The sequence below is a fragment of the Leopardus geoffroyi genome, chromosome C2 (assembly GCF_018350155.1).
Source record: "Leopardus geoffroyi isolate Oge1 chromosome C2, O.geoffroyi_Oge1_pat1.0, whole genome shotgun sequence".
NCBI classification, from domain to species: Eukaryota; Metazoa; Chordata; class Mammalia; order Carnivora; family Felidae; genus Leopardus; species Leopardus geoffroyi.
Genome location: NC_059333.1, coordinates 84,253,343 through 84,275,077, shown reverse-complemented (window position 1 = coordinate 84,275,077; position 21,735 = coordinate 84,253,343). Strand labels below are relative to the sequence as shown.

General features: G+C 43.1%; 2 protein-coding genes across 2 annotated transcripts in view; both read right to left on the bottom strand.

Annotated features, from left to right (window-relative positions):
- The window catches only part of LAMP3 (lysosomal associated membrane protein 3), a 45,726-nt gene extending 37,237 nt beyond the window's left edge, over positions 1–8,489 (bottom strand). Inside the window, exon 1 of the mRNA XM_045502836.1 lies at positions 7,982–8,489. Coding sequence (XP_045358792.1) covers positions 7,982–8,012 — 31 coding nt within the window. The 5' untranslated portion in view covers positions 8,013–8,489. The remainder of the gene's footprint in view (positions 1–7,981) is intronic.
- Positions 8,490–13,609: 5,120 nt separating this feature from the next.
- MCF2L2 (MCF.2 cell line derived transforming sequence-like 2) overlaps positions 13,610–21,735 on the bottom strand; it is a 262,524-nt gene continuing 254,398 nt past the window's right edge. Inside the window, exons 26-27 of the mRNA XM_045502828.1 lie at positions 17,187–17,275; positions 13,610–16,787 (exon numbers count right to left, since the gene is read on the bottom strand). Coding sequence (XP_045358784.1) covers positions 16,674–16,787; positions 17,187–17,275 — 203 coding nt within the window. The 3' untranslated portion in view covers positions 13,610–16,673. The remainder of the gene's footprint in view (positions 16,788–17,186; positions 17,276–21,735) is intronic.

Sequence of the window (21,735 nt, the reverse complement as noted above, 5' to 3'; positions counted from 1 at the left end):
TTGTATGACCTTGGGTAATGTTTCTGAGCCTCAGTTTCTTCTGCTGTACAATAGGCATGATACTGCCTACTCTCAGGTGCTTTATCTCAGACACAAAAAATATTCAATATCTTGGAAAGGCAACCTTCCCATGTCCTACCTCCTTTCTTTTCTAATTAGACAAAACAATGATTTATCTCTTAGGGCTGTGAGTCCCAGTGAGGAATACACATTTAGGAAGTATATTAGGATACCCTCCTGAATACTAGATTTAGGGCTTTCAGCTTAGTCTCAAATAATTTCCTGAAAACAACTTTGGCTACAATGATTTGATCTTACTATGTTGCTATAAACACTCTAATCAAGCAAGTTTACCAAAGCGAATAGTGTGTTTCCAAATTGAAAATTTTTTTTTTATTTTTTTTTTCAACGTTTATTTATTTTTGGGACAGAGAGAGACAGAGCATGAATGGGGGAGGGGCAGAGAGAGAGGGAGACACAGAATTGGAAACAGGCTCCAGGTTCTGAGCCATCAGCCCAGAGCCCGACGCGGGGCTCGAACTCACGGACCGCGAGATCGTGACCTGGCTGAAGTCGGACGCTTAACCGACTGCGCCACCCAGGCGCCCCCAAATTGAAATTTTTATGGTGGAAGGTGAAGATTAATATGTATCAGTAAATCTTATTTTAGCAACTTTGGACTAATATTCTGGACTTCGAGTCAATTTATTCAACAGACGATAATTAAGCAGATACTATATGCCAGACACTCTTCTTACTCCATTTAAGCCCTACAGCCACCCTATCTGGGAACAATTATCATTGCTGGCCCATTTCACAGATGGGGAAATTGAACACTGAGAGGTTAACCAAAGTCACTTAGGTAATAAATGAAGAAGTTGGGTTGTAAATCCAGTTTGGCTTGAGAGTCTAGGATTTTAAGCACTATGTCGTACTACTGCTGAAGAGGTGTTCTAGACTAGAATATGATATTAATTTTCAAGTTGCTTATTGCCTAGATGAGAAATAATATTTATTAATATACAATAGTAGCCAGAGTGACTGACCAATTGTTTGCTGCTTAGAGCTATACTAGATGAGGAAAGCAATAGTCAGAGATGACCTGGTGGTTGTTAGACCTTGGAGAGACTTGAAAGTCATATAGGATGTGAATAGTTGGAGAATACCAATAATATATTATATTATTATTATTAATATAACAGCCAATAAATAGTATTAATAAATATTAACAATTATTAATTATTATATTATTATTATTATTTATTTATTTCTATAGAAGGACCCTCTACTGTGTGTGTGGCACTGTGTAATGCATATGTCACTCTTCAAGGTAGGTTTTTAAAATCTCAGTTTTACTGATGTGGAAACTGAAACACTCAGCATCATACAATAGGCTAAGATTTGCATCATGGCCTGCCTAGCCCTGAAATCTGTGCCCTGTATCCTGGCACACAGGGAGCAAAATCTCTTGAGTGGTTATGAGCCTGACTAGAGGGTACTGGGAGCAGTGGGGAGTATGGTTGAAATGTCAAGTTAGTGTCATTTTGGAGAGGCCAAAACACCAGATTGAGGAGTTCGCCTCAACCCAAGAGGTCATGGGCGCCACTGAACATTTTGAAGGAAGAAGTTGTACATGAAAACAGGGGTTAGCTTGGCACATGGTAAAGGTTCTGTGGCTTTTGGGGGAGAAGGCTCAATGGTTGATCCAGTCAACATTTGCTGGAAGATGTCTGGAACCAATCTCCTGAGCAGATCAGAGGATCAGAGTCTTGGAATTGTTTTTCAGGATTCCTGCTTTTAACTAGAGAAGAGATGCCACATCTGGGTGTATCAGAAGCCATTGGAAACTCTAAGCACTGTGTCAGATGCATCCCATAAATTTCAGTGTGTTGTGACTTCATTTTCATTCATCCCAAATTACTTCCTAATTTCCATTGTGATTTCTTCTTTGACCCATTATTAGGGTTATTTAGGAATTTGTTGTTTAATTTCCACAGATTTGTAAATTCCTCAAATTTCCTTCTGTTATTGATTTCTAGTTTCATTCCAATAGGATTAGAGAACATACCTATGACTTCAATACCTTCAGATTTATTGAGACAAGTCAGTATGTTATGGCCTACCATATGACCTATCCTGAAGAATGTTGTATGTGCATTTGAGACAAATGTGTATTCTGCTTTTGTTGGGGCTGGAGCATTCCCATTTGTCTGTAGTGTTCAAGACTATTTCCTGCTTGGTCTTTTGTCCAGTTGTTTTACCTGTTATTGAAAGTATGGTACTGAAGACTCCAATTACTGTTATTGTATTGTCTATTTCTCCCTTCCATTCTGTCAGTGTTTCCTTAACATATTTTGGGGCTCTGTTGTTAGGCTTCTCTGTGTTAATGATTTTTATATATTCTTGATAGAATGATCCTTTTATAATTAGACAATGTCCTTCTTTGCCTCTATTAACAATTTTTGTTTTAAAATCTATTTTGTCTAATATTACTACGGGTACTCCAGCTCTCATCTGGTTACTCTGTACATGGTATATCTTTTTCCACCTTTTAATTTTCAATCTATTTGTGTCCTTGAGTCTAAAGTGTGTCTTTGCAGACAGCATATCATGAGGTCATGTTTTTTTAATTCATTCTGTCAGTACCTGCACTTTAATTGATGTGTTTGACCCATTTACATTTCATGTGACTACATTAAATGTAAGATTTATGCCTGTCATTTTGCTTTTGTTTTCTATGTCTTTTTTGTTCCTCCACTCCTTCATTACTGTCTTCTTATGGATTAAAAAGATTTTTCTGGTATACGGTTTTAATTCCCTTGTCCTATTTACCATATATTAAAAGTTACTTTCTTAGTAGCTTCCCTGAATATTATATTGAACATCTCACCCTCTAGTACTAATACCACCTTAATTTCAATAGCACATAAAACCTTTGCTTGTATATAGCTCCACTGCCTTCCCTCCACAGTTTTTGCTGCTATTGCCATACAAATTACTTCTTTATACATCGTACATCCATCATCATGGGTTTATAATGACTACTTTATGCAGTTGTCTTTTACACCAGATAAAAGACTATCTTGCTATCTTGTTTTTGTTCCCCCCAAATTCATATATTGAAGGCCCAATATGGTGGTATTCGGAGGTGGGGACTTTCAGAGGTAATTAGGTCACAATGGTGGAGCCATTGACTAGATTAGAGTCCTTGCAGGAAGAAGAAGAGAGCTAGCCCTCACTCTGTTCTTCACCAAGGGAGGAAACAGCAAGAAGGTTGCTAGCTGTCTATGGGTCAGGAAGCAGGCCCTCACCAGAACCCAACCATGCCAGTTCCCTGATCTCAGACTCCTCAGCCTCCAAAACTGAGAAATAAATCTGTTGTTTAAGCATCCAGTCTGTGGTAATTTGTTATAGCAGCCAGAGCTAAGACAAACCAACAAAAAATATATTTATTAGGTCTTTTATATTTACCCATGTAGTTACATTTACTGGTTTATTCCTTCATATGGATTCGAGTTACTGTCTAGTAACCTTGAATTTCTGCCTGAAGGACTCCTTTTACTATTTCTCGTAGGGTAGGTTTCCAAGTGATAAATTAGCTCAGTTTTTGTTTATCTGGAATGTCATAATTTCTCTTTCAGTTTTTGAAGAATAATTTTGTGGATATAGAATTTTTACTTGACAATCTTTTTCTTTTAGCTCTTTAAATATATCAGCTTACCTTTTGGCCTCAATGATTTCTCATGAGAAATCTATTAATCTTACTGAGGGCTGTATATGGTTTGAGATGTGGATGCAAATTCATTGTTTTGCATAGAGAAAACTGGCTGTTCCAGATCCAATTATTGAAATGATTATCCTTTCTTCACACTATTGCTTTTGTACTTTTGTTGAATATCAGTTGTCCATATATATCTGTTCCACTGTTACCATTTTATGTCAGGATCAAATTGTCTTGATTGCTGTTAACTTTTTTATAAACCTTGATTTCAGGTATTCTTAGCCCTCCAACTTTGTTCTATTCAACATTGTTTTAGCTTCTCCCTTCCCATTCCCTAATTCTTTCTCTTATGCTTAAAATTAGCAAATAAAGAGTGAATCTAGACATTCCAGCCATGGACCCTAACCCAAGCAGAGACCCAGGTTTGTGCTGTCTTCCTCTCTCTACCCATGATCTCAGGTATCCCGTGTGGCTCTCAGGTATCCCATGTACCTTCAGAATTTGTGAGTAATAAATCTGCAAAGTTCCTTGATGGTTTCTTGCTGAAGTGCATCCTGGAGTCATAGTAAGAACCACAAGGGCCTGTCCAACCACAATATTAGCCCCTGTAGGAAGAAATGTTTGTGGGGGCTCTCTACGAGTAATGCAGTTCAGGTGAGTGCCTCAGACATTTCTAGGCTAAGGCCAACACAACATGGGGGGGGGGCGGGGGTGGACAACACAATTCAGCTCATTACAATGGTCTGTCTTGTTAAATGTTCCGTGCACACTTAAGAACAATATGTGTATTCTTCTGCTGTTGTATTCAATGTTCTATAAATGTTAATTAGGTTAAATTGGTTGATATATGTTATTCAAATATTCTATATTCTTCCTGATTTTCTATTGCTTTATCAATTCTTGCAAGAGAGGAGTTGAAATATCTGACTGTAATTATGGATTTGTTTATTTCTCTTTGCAGTTCTGTTTTTGTTTTGTGTATTCTGAAGCTCTGTCACTGATGGGTAAATGTTTAGGATTGCTATAACCTCTTGATGGATTAACCACCTTATCATTTTTTAATAATCTTCTTTATTTTGGTTATATTCTTTATTCTTTTTAAAAAATTATTTATTTATTTTTTAAAATTTTCATCCAAATTAGTTAGCATATAGTGCAACGATAATTTCAGGGGTAGATCTCTCAATGTCCCTTATCCCCTTAGCCCATCCCCCCTCCCACAACCCCTCTAGTAACCCTCTGTTTGTTCTCCATATTTAAGAGTCTCTTATGTTTTTGTCCCCCTCCCTGTTTTTTTTTTTTTTGCTTCCCTTCCCTTATGTACATCTGTTTTTCATCTTAAAGTCCTCCTATGAGTGAAGTCATATGATATTTGTCTTTCTCTAATTTTGCTTAGCATAATACGCTCTAGTTCCATCCACATAGTTGCAAATGGCAAGATTTAATTCTTTTTGATTGCCGAGTAATACTCCATTATATATGTACCACATCTTCTTTATCCATTCATCCATCGATGGACATTTGGGCTCTTTCCATACTTCAGCTATTGTTGATAGTGCTGCTGTAAACATTCAGGTGCATGTGCCCCTTCAAAACAGCATACCTATATCCCTTGGATAAATACCTAGTAGTGCAATTGCTGGATCGTAGTGTAGTTCTATTTTTAATTTTTTAAGGAATCTCCATACTGTTTTCCATTGTGGACGCACCAGTTTGCATTCCCACCAGCAGTGCAAAAGAGATCCTTTTTGTCCTCATCCTCACCAAAATCTGTTGTTGCCTGATTTGTTAATGTTATCCATTCTGACAGGTGGTGAGGTGGTATCTCATGGTGGTTTTGATTTGTATTTCCCTGATGATGAGTGATGTGGAGCATTAAAAAAATTTTTTTTAATGTTTATTTATTTTTGAGAGAGACAGAGACAGAATGCGAGTGGGTTAGGGGCAGAGAGCGAGGGAGACACAGAATCCAAAGCAGGCTCCAGGTTCTGAGCTGTCAGCACAGAACCTGAAAGGGACTTGAACTCATGAGCTGTGAGATGATGACCTGAGCTGAAGTCTGACGCTCAACCGACTGAGCTACCCAGGTGCCCTTAATGTGGAGCATTTTTTCATGTGTCGGTTGGCCATCCGGATGTCTTCTTTGGAGAAGTGTCTAGTCATGTCTTTTGTGCATTTCTTCACTGGATTATGTTTTTTTGGGTGTTGAGTTTGATAAGTTGTTTATAGATTTTGGATACTAACCCTTTATCTGATATGTCGTTTGCAAATATCTTCTCCCATTCCATCGGTTGCCTTTTAGTTTTGCTGATTGTTTCCTTCACTGTGCAGAAGCTTTTTATTTTGATGAGGTCCCAATAGTTCATTTTTGCTTTTGTTTCCCTTTCCTCCAGAGACATGTTGACTAAGAGGTTGCTGCGGCCGCGGTCAAAGAGGTTTTTGCCTGCTTTCTCCTTGAGGATTTTGATGGCTTCCTGTGTTACATTTAGGTCTTTCATCCATTTTGAGTTTATTTTTCTGTGTGGTGTAAGAAAGTGGTCCAGATTCATTTTTCTGCATGTTGCTGTCCAGTTTTCCCAGCACCACTTGCTGAAGAGACTTGTCTTTATTCCATTGAATATTCTTTCCTGCTTTGTCAAAGATTAGTTGGCCAAACATTTGTGGGTCCATTTCTGGGTTCTCTCTTCTATTTCATTGATCTGAGTGTCTGTTTTTGTGCTGTCTTGATGATTACAGCTTTGTAATACCGCTTGAAGTCTGCCATATTCTTTATTCTGAGACTTACTTTGTTTTATATTAACATGGTCATTCTAGCTTTGTTTTTGTTTTTGTTTTTTGGATTAGTGCTAACACAGTATAACTTTTTCCATTGTTTTACTTTTAATCTATTTGTGTCTTTATACCACTAACAGATAAACTCAGACATATTAAAATTTTTGCTTATTTGAGGGGCACCTTGGTGGCTCAGTCGTTTAAGCATCTGACTTCGGGTCGGTCATGATCTCATGGTTTGTGAGTTCGAGCCCCTCGTTGGGCTCTGTGCTGACAGCTCAGAACCTGGAGCCTGCTTCAGATTCTGTGTGTCTCTCTCTCTCTCTGCTCCTCCTTTGTTCATGCTCTGTGTCTCAAAAATAAATAATGTTCAAAATTTTAAAAAAAATTTATTTGAGCAAAAATCAATTCAAATAGGGCAGTGACAAACCAGAAGTGATTAGGAGTACTCACTGTCAGGAACTAGTGGAAAGATGTCTATAGAGAAGAGGTGGAAGCAAAGCAAGGAAATTATTTGATTGGCTATAGCCTAATTGGTTGCATTATTTGAGAAAATTGAGTTGGCTGTTTGTGATTGGTTGTGCTTAGGTTTCAATTTCCTAATCTTGAGGCGTTATAGGCATAGGTTTTGGTTTGCTTGCCTATGCTACTAAGACATTAAAGCCACCTTAGTCTAATGGACTCCTTGTTTAATTAATCTAACAATACTTAAAGTGTGTTTTTTTAAGCAGGCCACAAGGGTGGTGTTTTTGTTTGTTTTTTAAATATCCATTTGACAATCACTCTTTTTTTTTTAAAAAAAAAAAGTACTTATTTATTTGAGAGACAGAGAGAGAGTGAGTGAGGGAGAGGGGCAGAGGGGGAGAGAGAGAGAGAGAGGGAACGAATCTCAAGCAGGCTCCATGCTTAGCATGGAGCCTGTTGTAGGGTGTGATCCCAAGACCCCGGGGTCAATAACCTGGGCTGAAATCAAGAGTTAGACACTCAACCCACTTGAGCAACCCAGATGCCTGACGATCACTCCTCTTTAATTGAGGTATTAAGACCATATGATTATTGATATGGTCAGGTTTATATCTACCATCTTGGCCATTGTTTTCTATTTTTCCTGTCTGTTCTTGGTTTCATTTCTCTTCTTTCTCTACCAACTCTTGCATTAGTTGCATATTTTAGATTCCACTTTATTTCATTTGTCGGATTATTTTTTTAAACTCTGCATGTTATTTTAGTGTTTGCTTTAGAGTTTACAGTATATATCTTTAAGGTATCACAATGGATCTTCAAATGATTCTATAACACTTCACCTATAATATAGAAAACTTACAACAGTATACTTCAACTTCTTCCCTCTTGGCCTCAGTTCTATTGTTGCCATACATTTTAATTCTGCATTTATTATAAGCTCCACAACATAGTTATTTTTTATTTAAACCATCAATCATCATTTAAAGGAAATAAATAATAAGGGAAAAAAGCTTTTGTACTTACTCATGTGATTATGATTTCTTGTAGTCTTCATTCCTCTGTGTAGATCCTTGGTCTGCTGTTGCTATAGTTACTTCGAATTCCTCAAGTGTTACCTGTGTTTAGGGTATGGACGTGTCCACTCCACCCTCAGTTTAGGTTTTCCCTGGTATATGTCAGAAAGCCTCTCTCAGCATGCACCTTGGGCTCTTCCTGCAGTATCCCACTGTTGCTTGTTAGCCAATGTTTGTCAGTAGGCCTGGTGGTGAGGGCTGGAGAGTGAGTGCTCTGTTCTGATTCTCAGTCATGCGGGCACTATGCCCCCAGGTCTTGGAGTGGGAGGCTGTGTGTGATCTTCAAAGTTTCTCTCCTCCCCCTATGAGCAGTTCTGGACCTGGCACATATTCCTGCCTCTCCCTCAGAATCAGAGATTTGGTTTTTATTCTGTTGTCTTTCTTCAGTTCCAGTTGGATTTATCAGCCTTCTAAGGCTGTGTTTATTGCCCTTCCTTCAGCATTTGGTTCTGCTTTTGTTCTGTAGGAAAGATAAGGAAATAGGTTCTGAGCATAGTTGCATGCCTTTTCTACAGCAACTGATATTCCCCTCTCCTGGTCTGTGACGGGAGGGTTGCTTTCTTAGGACTTTTGCTAATCATTTTTGTGAGTGCCCAGTGGGGTTATTGGAAAAAGTTTGCAAGTGGATGCAAATTTCCATGGTATCTGCGGCCCCCAGGGTTTTCATTTTCTCTTGCAAGCCCATATTAGGCCATTAACTAAATTCTCCCTGCTACTGTATAGCAGTGCCTGCTTCAGGTAAGCAAGGGCTTGAGCCCCATCTCTCTTTGTGGGTGCCTTTTCTTAGATTTCAGGTCATGTGGTCGCCCTATGAACTGAGCTCTTTCATGGGTCCAACAAAAGTGAATCTGCATATTTTCCAGATTTTTTTATCTTGTAAGTATGACGATGGTGCTCTTTATAGTTTCCTACATCTCAAGCAGAAAACATTATTTTTAAAAACTGCATAGAGTTTGCTCATATGCCAGTATGATACTTTATTAACCAGCTTTTTATTATGTAATACATTTGTTATCTCTTTTTGCTTTGCAAACTACCCTCCAAAACTTAGCAGTTATCTAAAGGCATGACTAGGGCTGGAGGATCTAATTCCAAGGTGGCTCGTGACTGTTGGCAGGAGGCTTCAGTTCCTGCTACGTGGGTCTCTCCATACAGCTGCCTCACTGTCCTCTCAGTGTGGTAGCTCGCTTCTTCCACAGTGAGTAATCCAAGAGAGAGAATGAGGAAGAAGCCAAAATGCTTTTTATCACCCAGTGTGAAAAATCAATTACCATCACTTCCACCACATTCTATTTATCAGGGTCATTAGTACAGCCCACACTCAAAGGGAGGGTAATTGGACTCTGCTCTTTGAAGACAGGAGTATCAATTTGGGGATAAGTTTTAACACTATCACAGACACTTAGGGTGTTCCCTATCTCTCACTGCTTGTTTTCCTGTTAAAAGTAGTGTTAAAATGAACACCTGTACGACTTGTTCATTTGTATGAATATATCATTAAAATGAATTCCTAGAAGTGGAATTGCTAGATCAAGTCATATACATATTTTAAAATGTTGAAAGCTATTAAAAATTGTCTTTTAAAAAGCTAGTACTAATTTACACTCTTACCAACAGTCTGAGTGAGAGTGCTCGTTTTTTTGTATCTTCTCCAATACTGAGTATTATCAGAGTTTTAAATGCTGGACAGTCTGGTAACGAGAAATGAGTATCATTGTTTTGTTTCTTTTCATGTATTTGTTGGATTTTGAATTTCTTTTTTTTTTTTTAAGTTTATTTATTTATTTTGGTGGGGGGAGGAGCAGAGAGAGGGAGACAGAGAATTCCAGGCAGGCTCTGGCTGTCAGCACAGATGTGGGGCTCAAACCAACAATCTATGAGATCATGACCTGAGTCCAAATAAAGAGTAGGATGCTTAATCGATTGAGCCTCCCAGGTGCCCCTTGAATTTCTTTTTCTGTGTATATTTGTGTCCTTTGTCCATTTTTTCTATTATTGTTGCTGATTTGTAAAAGCTCTTTATATATCATGGAAAATTAGTTTTATGCCATTTGTTTTGAATCTTTAATTGTTCTTTTTTTCTATATTTTTTTTTTTTTGCCTCTTATGTAGTCTGAATTGTCAAGATTTTCTTTTGTAGCTTCTGGTTTTTGTTTTTGCCTAGAAAAGCTTTACTCTATTCAAAATCATTTTTAAACGTTTTGACTTGCATGATTTCTTTAAGTCACATAATTGAACAATATGAATAGTTTTAAGGGCTTATCCTCCCTCCCCCCCCCACCCCCAAACTGCTATACAGTGGTCCCAGCACCACTTTCACACACAATTCATCTTCTTTGTTCAGAACTAAATTGAAATGCCTTTTTTCATGCTTTAAATTCTGAGATGTATCTCAGTCCATTTCCAGATTCTCTACTCTGTTCCTCTAATGTTTGTTTATTCCCATAGTATGTGTTCTCTGGTAAATTAAAATACTATGATATAAACCTATAATTTTTGCTACTTTAATAGCCATTTTTGAAAGTTTACCCATACATAAAGAATGCTACCAGATTAAAGATGCAATTGACAAATATTTTACAGAGAATTGGTGCTGTGTTTTCTGTTCTCTCTGATAGTAAACCTGGAACACTAGAGACACTTGAAACATGTCGACTGAGTAAGCAAAAGCTAGTGTGGTAATAGAATCCTAGCCTAGGGGTTAGAGGACATGGATTCTAGTCCCTGCTTTACTTCAGGCTGGTAAGTGACAGTGACACAAAGTTGTCAAAGCTGTAGTTGGGGGACACGTGGGTGGCTCAATCAGTTCAGCGTCTGACTTGATCTCAGCTTAGGTCATGGTCTCATAGTTTGTGAGTTCCAGCCCCATGTCAGGCTATGCATTGTCAGTGTGGAGCCTGCTTGGGATTCTTTCTCTCCCTTTTTCTCTGTCCCTCCCCTGCGCTCATGCTTTCTCTCAAAATAAATAAATAAACATTAAAAAAAAAAAAAAAGCTGTGGTTGGGCAACAGCTTCCCAGCTAGGTTCCCAAGGAAACATCAGAAGGAAGGAACCTGGGACGCCAAATGACTGTGTGGAGCAGAGCAGCCTACACACATAACCCACACTGTTTCATGAGACATAAATATTCTTTAAGTTATGTTCCACAAAGAGAAGGATTCCGTGGTCAGCTAAGTTTGGGAAATCATGTAGTGTGTTTTGTTTTCTGCTTTTAAGTAGGCTCCATGGCCAACGTAGGGCTTGAACTCATGAAGCTGAGATCAAGAGTCACATGCTCTACCAAATGAGCCAGCGAGGCACCCTGAGAAGTCATGAGTTTAACAGAAACGTACAGACTTCCTTCACGAAAGAGTTCTCAGTTCCTTTAATTCACTAACTCGTATCAACCAAATGAGAAATTGAATATGTAGTATTTTAAAAATAGGTTAGAGAAATTTTTTTTCAGGGCACCTGAATGGCTTGGCCAGTTGGGTGGCCGACTCTTGATCTCAGCTTGGGTCTCGATCTCAGGATCATGAGTTCAGGCCCTGCGTTGGGCTCTGTGCTGGGCATGAAACCTACATAAAAAAAAAAATTTGTTTTTGATTGTGAGATTAACTCATTGAACCCTTACACTCTTCCGCCTACTTTGCAAAATATGCTCTGGGAAATGCTGGTTTAAAGGATCTTGAACTTGTCTCATTATTTGATAAGGCACAGCTGTTGTTTAGTGCAGACTCAGACTCCAGCCAGGTTTCACAGACTCAGACTGCTTTTAGTGAATGGTTTCAGCCAGGGCACTTTCCTCCAGGGCTATAGCATTCCCACCCCTCAGCAACAAGTTGAAATGCATCCCTCTCATGGGCAACAGACAACACTCACTATAAAGCTATAAATGAATTGAATAACTAGTGGAACGTGGCTGCAAGATTTTATCTGATGGTTTTGAATTCTTTTCCATTGACTCAAATAGAAAGATGACATGAGTGTCACTCATAAAAGAGCCACTTTTTTTCTTGTTTCTCTCAGAGGACACCGATAAGCAGAGCAGCTGTGTGGGGCTTAGGCAAAGAAGCCAGAGTGGAAAGTCACAGCAGGCTACTATGGAGCACCTGGGGGCAGCATCAGCAATGATGTCCGGAACTGAAATGGCTCCTCTGTCACCCACCTGTGATGCAGGATTTGTGGAGAGGCTCCTCACGTGAGGCCTGGGAGGTCTGGGCATTTTGAGCTCGCCAGCACCAGCGAGGGTGGCTGATTTTGTAGATACAGACAACGATCAGGGCCCAAAGGATTGGGAGAGCTTCAGGCTGTCTCTGCAGTGGGCTCGTCAACGGTCAACGTGTTTAAGAGGATCCAGGTGATGCGTTTTCTGACTATTCTAATAGTCAGGATCCAGAAGATTCTTCCATCCAGCCCCAGTACTTACATGTTCTCACGGAGAAACGGATATGGTGATGGGTGAGACAACCGGAGAGAGCGAAGCAGAGAAGTATGCTGAGAAACGTGTTCAAGACTGACTGAATGGATGTGTTCTATAAAAAGTGTGAAAATACGCCATCATAGATCGGGAAGGACTATACTTTCTTTTGACCTGTTAGACATGTCCAGTGCTGTTAATGCAGCAAAGGGCTCTGTGTGCTTAAAAGCTCTCTATTGATTCACAAGGTTGGGCTGGATCTGAAGCGGGTTCCCCACTTTGGGAAGGCATCCCCACAAACTTTCAAGGGGTGCTGAATGCAGTTACAGGCTACGATTGGTTCAACAAGAGCTCAGTTCCCGCGGTGCTGGTCTGCAGAACTCCCCTAAGAGACCCCGCGGGGGGCTCTGCTCTGCTCTGCCTCCTCTGCAGCTGGAGTCACCTGCACTTCACAGCTGGCTGGTCTCAACCCTCCTCCCTCCCCACGGATGTTTAAGAAGCAGGAATCAAAAGATAGAAGAGGGAGGCACTCACCTCCAAGACTGAGTGGGAAGGAGTGAATGGACCAAGGATAAAGCCAGGAATGAGATGAAGAATTCCAGGAATGACAAGTCAGAGGATCTTGTAAGCTGTGGTTGGAACCCTAAGATCAGGAAGAGCACTGACTCCTGATGTCGCTCCCTACTCTCTTGCAGACTGGCTGTGAGGACCAAATGAGGTCCTACCTGTCAAGCACCGGGGACTTTCTGAACCCTGTGGCCCAGTGGCCTCTGTCAATGCATTCTCTCTGCCATGCATCCCTCCTCTGTGCCTCCGTGCCTATGCATGACCAGGATGTCCTTCTCCTTCTCCACTTGGAGAAAACGCTTGCTCCAGGAGACCAGCTCGGATGTCGGCCCATCCCTGACTACATCAGGAGGTCAGTAGCAGGGTTCCGTGCCCCATAGTATTTGTCACACTGTATTGTGATGATCTGTTTCCACATCTGTTTCCCTCAACTGCGCTGAGAGTTTCTCACTCACCTTCACACCTCCGTGGTCTCTTCTGATGCCAACACCTTCTTGAGGACAGGAGTGCTCAGGAAATAGGTGTTGAGTAGAATGAACAAACAAATACATAAATATTCTTATAGACAAAATGGAACAATGTAGGTTGGAAAATAATGAAAGTAGAAGGAAATAAGATTTCCTATAGGTTTGGGAAGAACTTTATTTTAGTGTGAATATTGTAGTCTACAAATTTGAAACACATTCCATCAAGAAAGATACTTTGTCATTAGGAAAGGGGCACAAGAGAGTAGCTCCACAACATAACTTTCTGAAAACTTTCAAAGAACACTCTGCTGGACAATTGTGAAGAGCCTTTCCCTGATAGTCTGTCCCTTAGTCTCTGTCCTTTTTTGGCCATAAAAGTCCAAGGGCTTCTTTATGAACACAGTGAGACACTTATTTTTGTTTTCTTGAATTCTAGAACTATTTTCTTAAGTCACATGGGAGACAGTCCTCAGGTGTTTAAGAAAAAAGTTCCCACTCCATTTTGGAAACAAATCAGGGGACCAAAAACTTAGCTAGATCCCATGTCCAGTGAAAAGTTGAAATCAAATCACCACAACAATTCCCAAACTAACTAAATTCAAAACTAATACTCTAAAAGTAAACAACTCCAGAGCTCAGTGGGTTGCTTATTTGCCATATTTCTCAGCTTTCAGTCATCCTTCTAGTCTCTGCTTTGTGGACCCAGGGCCACTCACCTCCTTTGCCAGCTTGCTCCCTGTCAGCTTTGGCCAATAGGGCAGACTGATGGGAGGACCAAGGAGGGGAGAGCGACCCCGTGTGCTGACTTCCTGCCAGCTTCCCCCTGGCAACTGCTCTTCACGCTGAGAGCAACAGCTGATTCCAGTAGCTGCCCTTTGCCATTTTCCCAACACTTCCGCAAGCAGCCTCATCACCCCGCCTTCAGAGACTCCAGCACCAGCTGGCAGCACCCTCCATGGAGAGTTCTGCATCCAGCTCTTGGACCAAATTCCGACTCGTGGGAAACCTGTCCCATGGGGCAGCACCTCCCCCTCAGACTGTGGGCCACCTCCATCCAACCTCTTCCCTTTGCTCCTTCAGCCAGTGGGCTGGTAGCTGCTCCTTATGGCTAACATCTCCATGATCTCACATTACCACGTTTTCTCCTGTTAAAATCTCCAATAACTGGGTAACAATTCCTTATACTAAATTCTCTTTGTTAAAATAACTGCTGTTGTGTCTTTCTCTTGTTTGGATCCCCTAGACTAATTCTAATAGTAAATAGTTCTGAAAATAAATCTGAAAATAAAATAAGTAAAAATACAAAATAGAAAAAAATTTTTAAATGGCAAAGATGTAACTAAAAAGAAACAGAGAATAAGTTACCGAAAATAAATCAAAACTAAATATGTCCAAATCTCTGAAAATAAAAAATTCAGGAAATATAATGCTCAAAAATGCAACAGCTGAAAATAAAATAATTTAAAACCAAATAACATAAATAAATGGATGTAAAAATAAACAACCCCAAATCTAAACTGAAAAAAATAAGTGTGACTATAAGTAACTCTAAAACTAACAAGGGAAAAACCTCTAAAATAACTAAAGACACTCTGTCTGGAAATAAATAATTTTAAATAATTCTAAAACTTTTAGTGAATTATTAGCAGTCAACAAAAAACTAAAAATAATTTGAAAATTCCAATAACTAAAAAAAAAGAATAACTATAAAAGTAAATAACTCAAATACTAATAATTGTAAAGATAATTAAAAATAATTCTAGAGCTAATTTGGAAATGTATAACTTAAAATAACTGCATATAAGAAACTGAAAATGAATAACTCAAAAACTAACCCTGAAAACAAAATAATTATAAACAGGTAACTTTAAATCTATAAAATTAAATAACTAGAAAACTATAAATAAAAGTAAAATTAGACGAAAAATAATAAAACAAAAATGAAAAATAACTGAAACTAATTTAAAAACTAATCTAAAAACGAACTACCTCCGACGTTAACATTTGTAACCAACCCTCTCTGAAAGGATGCAATCCCGTTACAAAGTAACACAAACACCACAGGAACATTCTTTTGGGGATTTAGGGAGAAGAACACAGGGCTGCCTCTGTAGTTTCTGCTCTTCCAAGGTTCGCAAAGGAGATTCTCAACGCATCTCCCCACTCCCATCCCAGGAAAAATCTGACAATGTCTGCAGGCATTTTTGATTGTCATAATTTGGGTGAGTGGATGGGAGAGCGGTTTTACTGGCATCTGTGGGTAGAGGCCAGGGATGCTGCCAAACACTTGACAAGGCAGTCCCTCCTCCCCCCGACTCCGCCCAAAGAATTATCCAGCCCCCAAAGTCTAAATGCCAACGTTGAGAAACCTTGGGCAGGACCCCGCAGGACTGGGCTCCGCTAACCTCTGCAGGAGCGGTAGAGCAGCTCGGGGGGGTCGCGGGCGTTTGCACGAAATCCCGGCGCTCCAGTAGGCCGGTGTGGAGCAGCCCCGAAGTTCGCGGACGTCTTCAGCTAGTCCCGGCGCCCGCGCAGGCGCGTGTGAAGCAGCCCCGAGGTTCGCGGGTGTCCGCACGGAGTCCCGACGCTCGCGCAGGCGCGTGTGAAGCAGCTCCGAGGTTCGCGGGTGTCTGCACGGAGTCCAGGAGTTCGCGCAGGCGCGTGTGGAGCAGCCCCGAGGTTCGCGGGCGTCTGCGCGGAGTCCCCAGGGCTAACGCTGACGCGTGTGAAGCAGCTCCCAGGTTCTCAGCGGCCCTCGCCGGGAGTGTGGCTTCCGCGGGCAGGCCGTGGGCCCTTCCTCAGGCTTCTGGAAGGCGGTCCTATCTCACCCCACCCCCACCCCCAGCGGCAGATCCGCAGGGTCCGAGGCGGCCCCTTGGCTGCTTTCCCGCTGACGGGTGGGCCGGGCCCTCGGCGTCCGCAGCAGGCCGGGCCCGGAATGGAGGCGGCGTGGGGCGGCCCGGCCGAGCGGGGGAGCCGCGGTGTTCTAGAAGCGGTGTCAGTTCTCGGGGGAGGGGGTGCGCAGGCATCCTTCCCTCGCCCGCTCTGCTTTCGCCCGGAAACTAGTCGCGTCCCCCGCAGGGCCGAGCAAGGCAGCGGGCACCGCAGCGCTCTCCTTAGTTGTGTTTGTTGGCCTAAAATTCCAAGAAGAAAGTCAGAGGAGCAACGGCTAACAGATTGGCTTACTGTTTGTTCTTTCTCTTTCACACTCAAACGTCCTCATCGCCGCTTTCCTTTTTCCCCTGGACGCTTTCTCCCGTTTCCAGGACAGATTTGGAGGAACACGTTTCATAACTGTCGTCCAACTGGAAGAGTCCGGACAGCTGGAAGGGAGGGGACAGTGGTGAACCCTCAGAGTTAGCAGGGCCGAGGAGTGCCCAAGCCCAAGCCAGGCGCGACCTGTGATTCCCGCCGGCGCCGGCGGGTTGGGGCCCACCCTAGTTCTCCCAAGGGGTCACTGGGGTCCCGGCAGGAGCCCCACATTTATGATCAGAAGCCAGAGCCATGCGAAGGAGATGGGGATGAGGGACATGCCAGGCTGGGAAGGTCTGAGACACTTTGCAGAGCCGGTGACCTCAGCTTCCTGGGTTAGGCCTGGTCCTTATGGGTATGCATCACGAAAAGGGGAGGGACATGGAAGGGGGAGAGAAAGAGGAGGCAGGAGAAGCTGATGAAATCGAATTGAGGGAGAAAATGAAGGAGATAAGAAGGAAATAAATTACACTCAGAGCACTGTTCTCCTTTTCCATATCTTCTGCACCTTCGGGATGGTCAAAGGTTTCCATGGAGGTAAACTCCTTGCTGGAGCAGCCTTGGGGAAAGAAAGGGAAGAATTTGACCTGCTGTGCAGGAGAGGGCCTGGGAGGATTGGTTCTGCTGCCAGTGGCCAGATGTCCTAGGAGGCAGTGCCTGTCCCCAAGAACCTCTTCTCCCCATCTCTAACTCCTGCTCTCCCAGGACCTGGATGGCTTCACCTGGGTGGGAGGTGGAGGTCTGTCCTCTTAAGGTTCTCTTTTCCAGCTCAAATTTGTAACCATGACCCGGAGAAGATCTGTCTACGTGGTGTTCATAGCCCTACTCCTGGTCCTCCAAGAAAACGGTCAGTCTTTTTGTGCTTGACAACCTTCCTGTCCTCCACCCTTCTTCCCTCTCTTCTTTTCCCCCTTTTCTCGCCCCTGATTCCTATTTCTTTGGTAGCCTCTGTCACTGCTCTCCCCATGGGAAATCAGAGGAGTGAGTACATCGTGCCTCTCTCTTCCAATGAGCTGATAAACCGATTAGTCACCACTGTGCACCTGCCATGAGCCTGGGGCCGTTAAGACACTGAGGGGAACAGCCATCTCCACCAAACACTGAACCCTACTCTGTGCCTGCTGGGATGCCAGTTTGTCAAAAGTTAAGCTTCACATGGCCCTCTAAGGGCCTTAGCTCCATTTTACAGATGAGAAACTGGGATGACAGAGGAATAATCACTTGGCCATGCTCCCTCGGCTGCAAGCACTGCAGCTGGGTTCTACAAGTCTTGTCTTTACCTCTCACTGAGCTTCAACAGAATAATCAATCTTGCAGGAATCTGAGTGCAGGACCAAGTCTCTGTTTGGTGACAACTCAAGGGCAGGGGTTAGGGTATGGCCTTGAAGGGCGTGGGCAGGGCATGGGGGGTGAGGGCATTCTGGACACAGGAAATGAGAAGAGGGAGCGGAAGGAGTCTACAGTTGGAGTTAGTGGCACAGTTCTGTCAGCAAGCAGGAAGTGTGCAAGTGGGAGCTCCCTGACCTGCTGCCCAGAGGACCCCCAAGCTGCATTCTGGGGCCCAGGGTTCTCCCCAGGGCAGAAGTGGGGGGACCGTGCCAGCCAAACTGGGAGCAGCCAGGCAGCCCTTTCCTGGAGGCCTCCAGGAACCCTGCCTGGTGCCGGAGGGTTTTGAGAGGCAGCTGGACACAGTGCTCTCAGATTGCAGCAAACTTGCTTTAATTTCCAGTCCCCAGAAGTGGTGGGGTGAGGGGTAGAGGGCAGAGGAGAAACTGGCTCCCACCGCCCTCCTCCAGATGTGACTCAGGGACATCTGCAGTAACGCCCAGAGACTCCTCTTTAGGGTGGTCATTCAACACGATCCCCCGATGCCCGGAGCAGGCAGTGAGGACAAGGAATGGCAGTCTTGCTGAAAGGCTGTAAGGGAGGAATGGAGAAGACTTGCCCTTGACCACCTACCATGGGATCAGAAGGGTTGAGTCTCCAGGGGCTGTGGCCTCAGTGTCCCAGACAAAGCCAGGCCGGCAGGGCTGGGGTGGGGTGAAGGGTAGTGGCCAGGGACCCCAGAGCCACCCACTGGGAGGCCAGGGGTGAGGCCGGGCTCTGAGGCCTCTGGCAGCCATGGAGCACTCAGGGCCTGGGGCTGGCAGGGCTGGGGGACAATGTGGGAACTGGGAGACCTGATAGCCAGTTCCAGCCACTCCACAGGTAAGTGGCACCTGGGGTAAAGTGATGACCAGGCACTGGTGGCTGCTTTCCTCTCCCTCCTGGGGGCCCTGCCGCAGGGGGACGGGGTCTTCAGCCTGGCGCAGGGCTGGCACAGAGGACCTCTCACACACTTGGCCACACATTGACTGCATTATTTCAGGGTCATCTGGGCCATTTCCTGCCTCCAGGAAGGATCTGTCTGAGCCTGGAAAGAGAATCGACCCTCCCAGCGCTGACGATATCCAGATACCCCCTCCCTGCTGGGGACTGTCAGCACACAGGGTACCCCAGGTGAGGGTGGAGGACACCGTCAGTTTAGTCCAGAGTTTTCCATACTCCTTAGAGATGCCAAGTTTTCTAAAAGGAAAACTGTTTGTGGAACAATATTACCCTTACAGGTATGATGTCCTCATCTGATCTATTCTATGCTCTTATTCTATTCTACTTTATTCTATTGTGTTCTATTCTATCCCATTCTATTCTGGGACACAGGGGAGGAGAGGGGCTGTGGAGGTGGTGGGGTCACCCGCAATCCCCTCACAAGACCCTTCGAGGGAGAGTTTCTTCTGACACAGCCCACAGCTGCTCTGGGTGAGCCCTTACTCGTCTCCCCTTTGGGCCCTGGGGCCTGTGGCAGCAGTGACTATACCCTATTTACCCAGCATCCCCCGCGGCTCCTGGAAGGAGCTCAGAATTCTCAGGACCCGCAAGCCTTGGAGAACGTCCTTCAGTCAAAGCTGGAAATGTGGGGGCCGAAAGTGCAGCTCACAGGATGAGTTTTGCTATATCTTTGTCATTTGTGTATTTAATCCCTTCCTCCTGGATCCACTGGCCATGGGCTCCTAGGGGTCTTAGGTACTATAGCGGTGACAGCACTATGGAGACCCCAGAATCTTGGGCTCAGGGTCTGGCAGGTCATATGAGTGAATAAAGAAAAGACCCCTCTGCCCAGTGGTAGGAGCAGGGGCTTTGAAGTCAGTGAGACCGAGTGCAGTTCTGACTTTGCCACTCACTCACTAGCTGTGTGATCTCGGGCAAGTCACTTAACCTCTCTGAGCATCTTTTCTTGTCTGTAAAAATGGGGATAATAATATCTATCACAGCTTTGATATAAGGATTAGCAAAAAGGTTTATAAAGTAAAATGTCTGGTACCTCTTAGGAATTTAATAAATAACACCTGTTATGATTACTGTTAATAGTGATTACAATAATACCAAAGAGAAGGTCTCAGAACAGGTCTTGGTACTCCAAGTATGCTATTACTACTCATGTTTGGGGGAGATTTGTTTGCTATTGTCTTCACCCTCATAAATATCTGGGGGAAGAAACAAATTATAGAGGTAATAAATGGCTTTAAAAGGAAACACAGAGTACACACACACACACACACACACACACACATGAAAACCCAAACCAAACACACAGGCCCTTGAAAAATACTCAATTTGATATCAGCAAAATTTTAAGTGACAGTTGCATTCTTGAAAAATGAGCAGAATGGCTCTGGTACCAGTCAAGTTCTAGTTATGTGTTGAGAAGACACTTTGAGTCTCTGTGGTTCTCCTGGTCCACGTACCAGAATAAGCATAAAGAGTGTTGGCAGAGAGACAGAGACATACGAAGAATGGGGAAGGTGGGCTGTAAAAATTCATGCTAGTAAGGACTGGTGTGTATTCTGTTTTCCTTCAGTGGATGATCTTTCTAGCATACATCACATATCCTAACTGGTTTTGGGAATTTAGTTTTAGCACTTAGTGTTTAGACTTCTGATCTTTTATTTTGGCTTAAAAATGGAATGAAATTTATGTATGTATGTATGTATTGGGGGGGAGGGGCAGAGGCAGAGGCGAGAGGGACAATCCTAAGCAGGCTCCATGGGCAGCGTGGAGCCCAGCATGAAGCCTAACGCAGGGCTCGAACCCACCAATGTGAGATGATGTACAAACTGAAATCAAGCTGGATGCTTAACCAACTGAGCCACCGAGGCACACCCTAAAAATTGAATGAAATTTATTAACAAGTGAATCTATTGGTGAGTTGAAATTATCCTCTTCAATATACATGTTTTTGGTAAACTACAAATTTGGAAGATAAAATCATGCCTTTCCCCTTTCTGTCCACTGGATGGCACGATGGGACCATTGTAGATCCCACTAGTTCAGAGGCAGCTCTTACCCATTGACTTCAAATGGGCAAACTATTTTTATTTTGTTTCAAACTAGATTTTTCCCTATCCCTTACAATTATGCAAAAACTTTTTAAGGGCCACCTCTATCATGTGAACTAAAGTACATCATTTTTACCTGGGGGCACAAAGAAGTAAAGTAATTCATCCAAAGACACAGAGCTGGGTTTGAGCTGTGAGCCCTTAACCATTGTGCTGTGCTGCTAAGCTCCTTCTCTGCCTTCTGGGAGTTAACCCATGGGGTCACTTTATGCCTAAACCATCCCAGTTGCTCTCCACAGCTCACAACAGAAGAGATCTCCAGGTTGTTTCCACAGGTACTAGGCTGGATTAGGATCTTTCTGCTTGGTGGCCCAGAGTGTAAATTATGTAAACATTGAAGTTGGTCTGTATCTGAAGTGCCCATTTCCTTTGCAAATCTGCCTTTGGCCAAGAGGAAGGAAATCACTGCTATGCATTCAATTACTTTCAGGCTGCACACATTCTCAAAGCACCTTTTTTTTTGTTTTGTTTTGTTTTAAAAGTGTGTTTTCTGTTGTCAGAATCCTTGCCAACTTCTAGGGCAGTCTGAGCTTGTTGTCTTGGGACTTTCAGAGCTGCTAGGAGCTGGGGTCAAAGACACTTC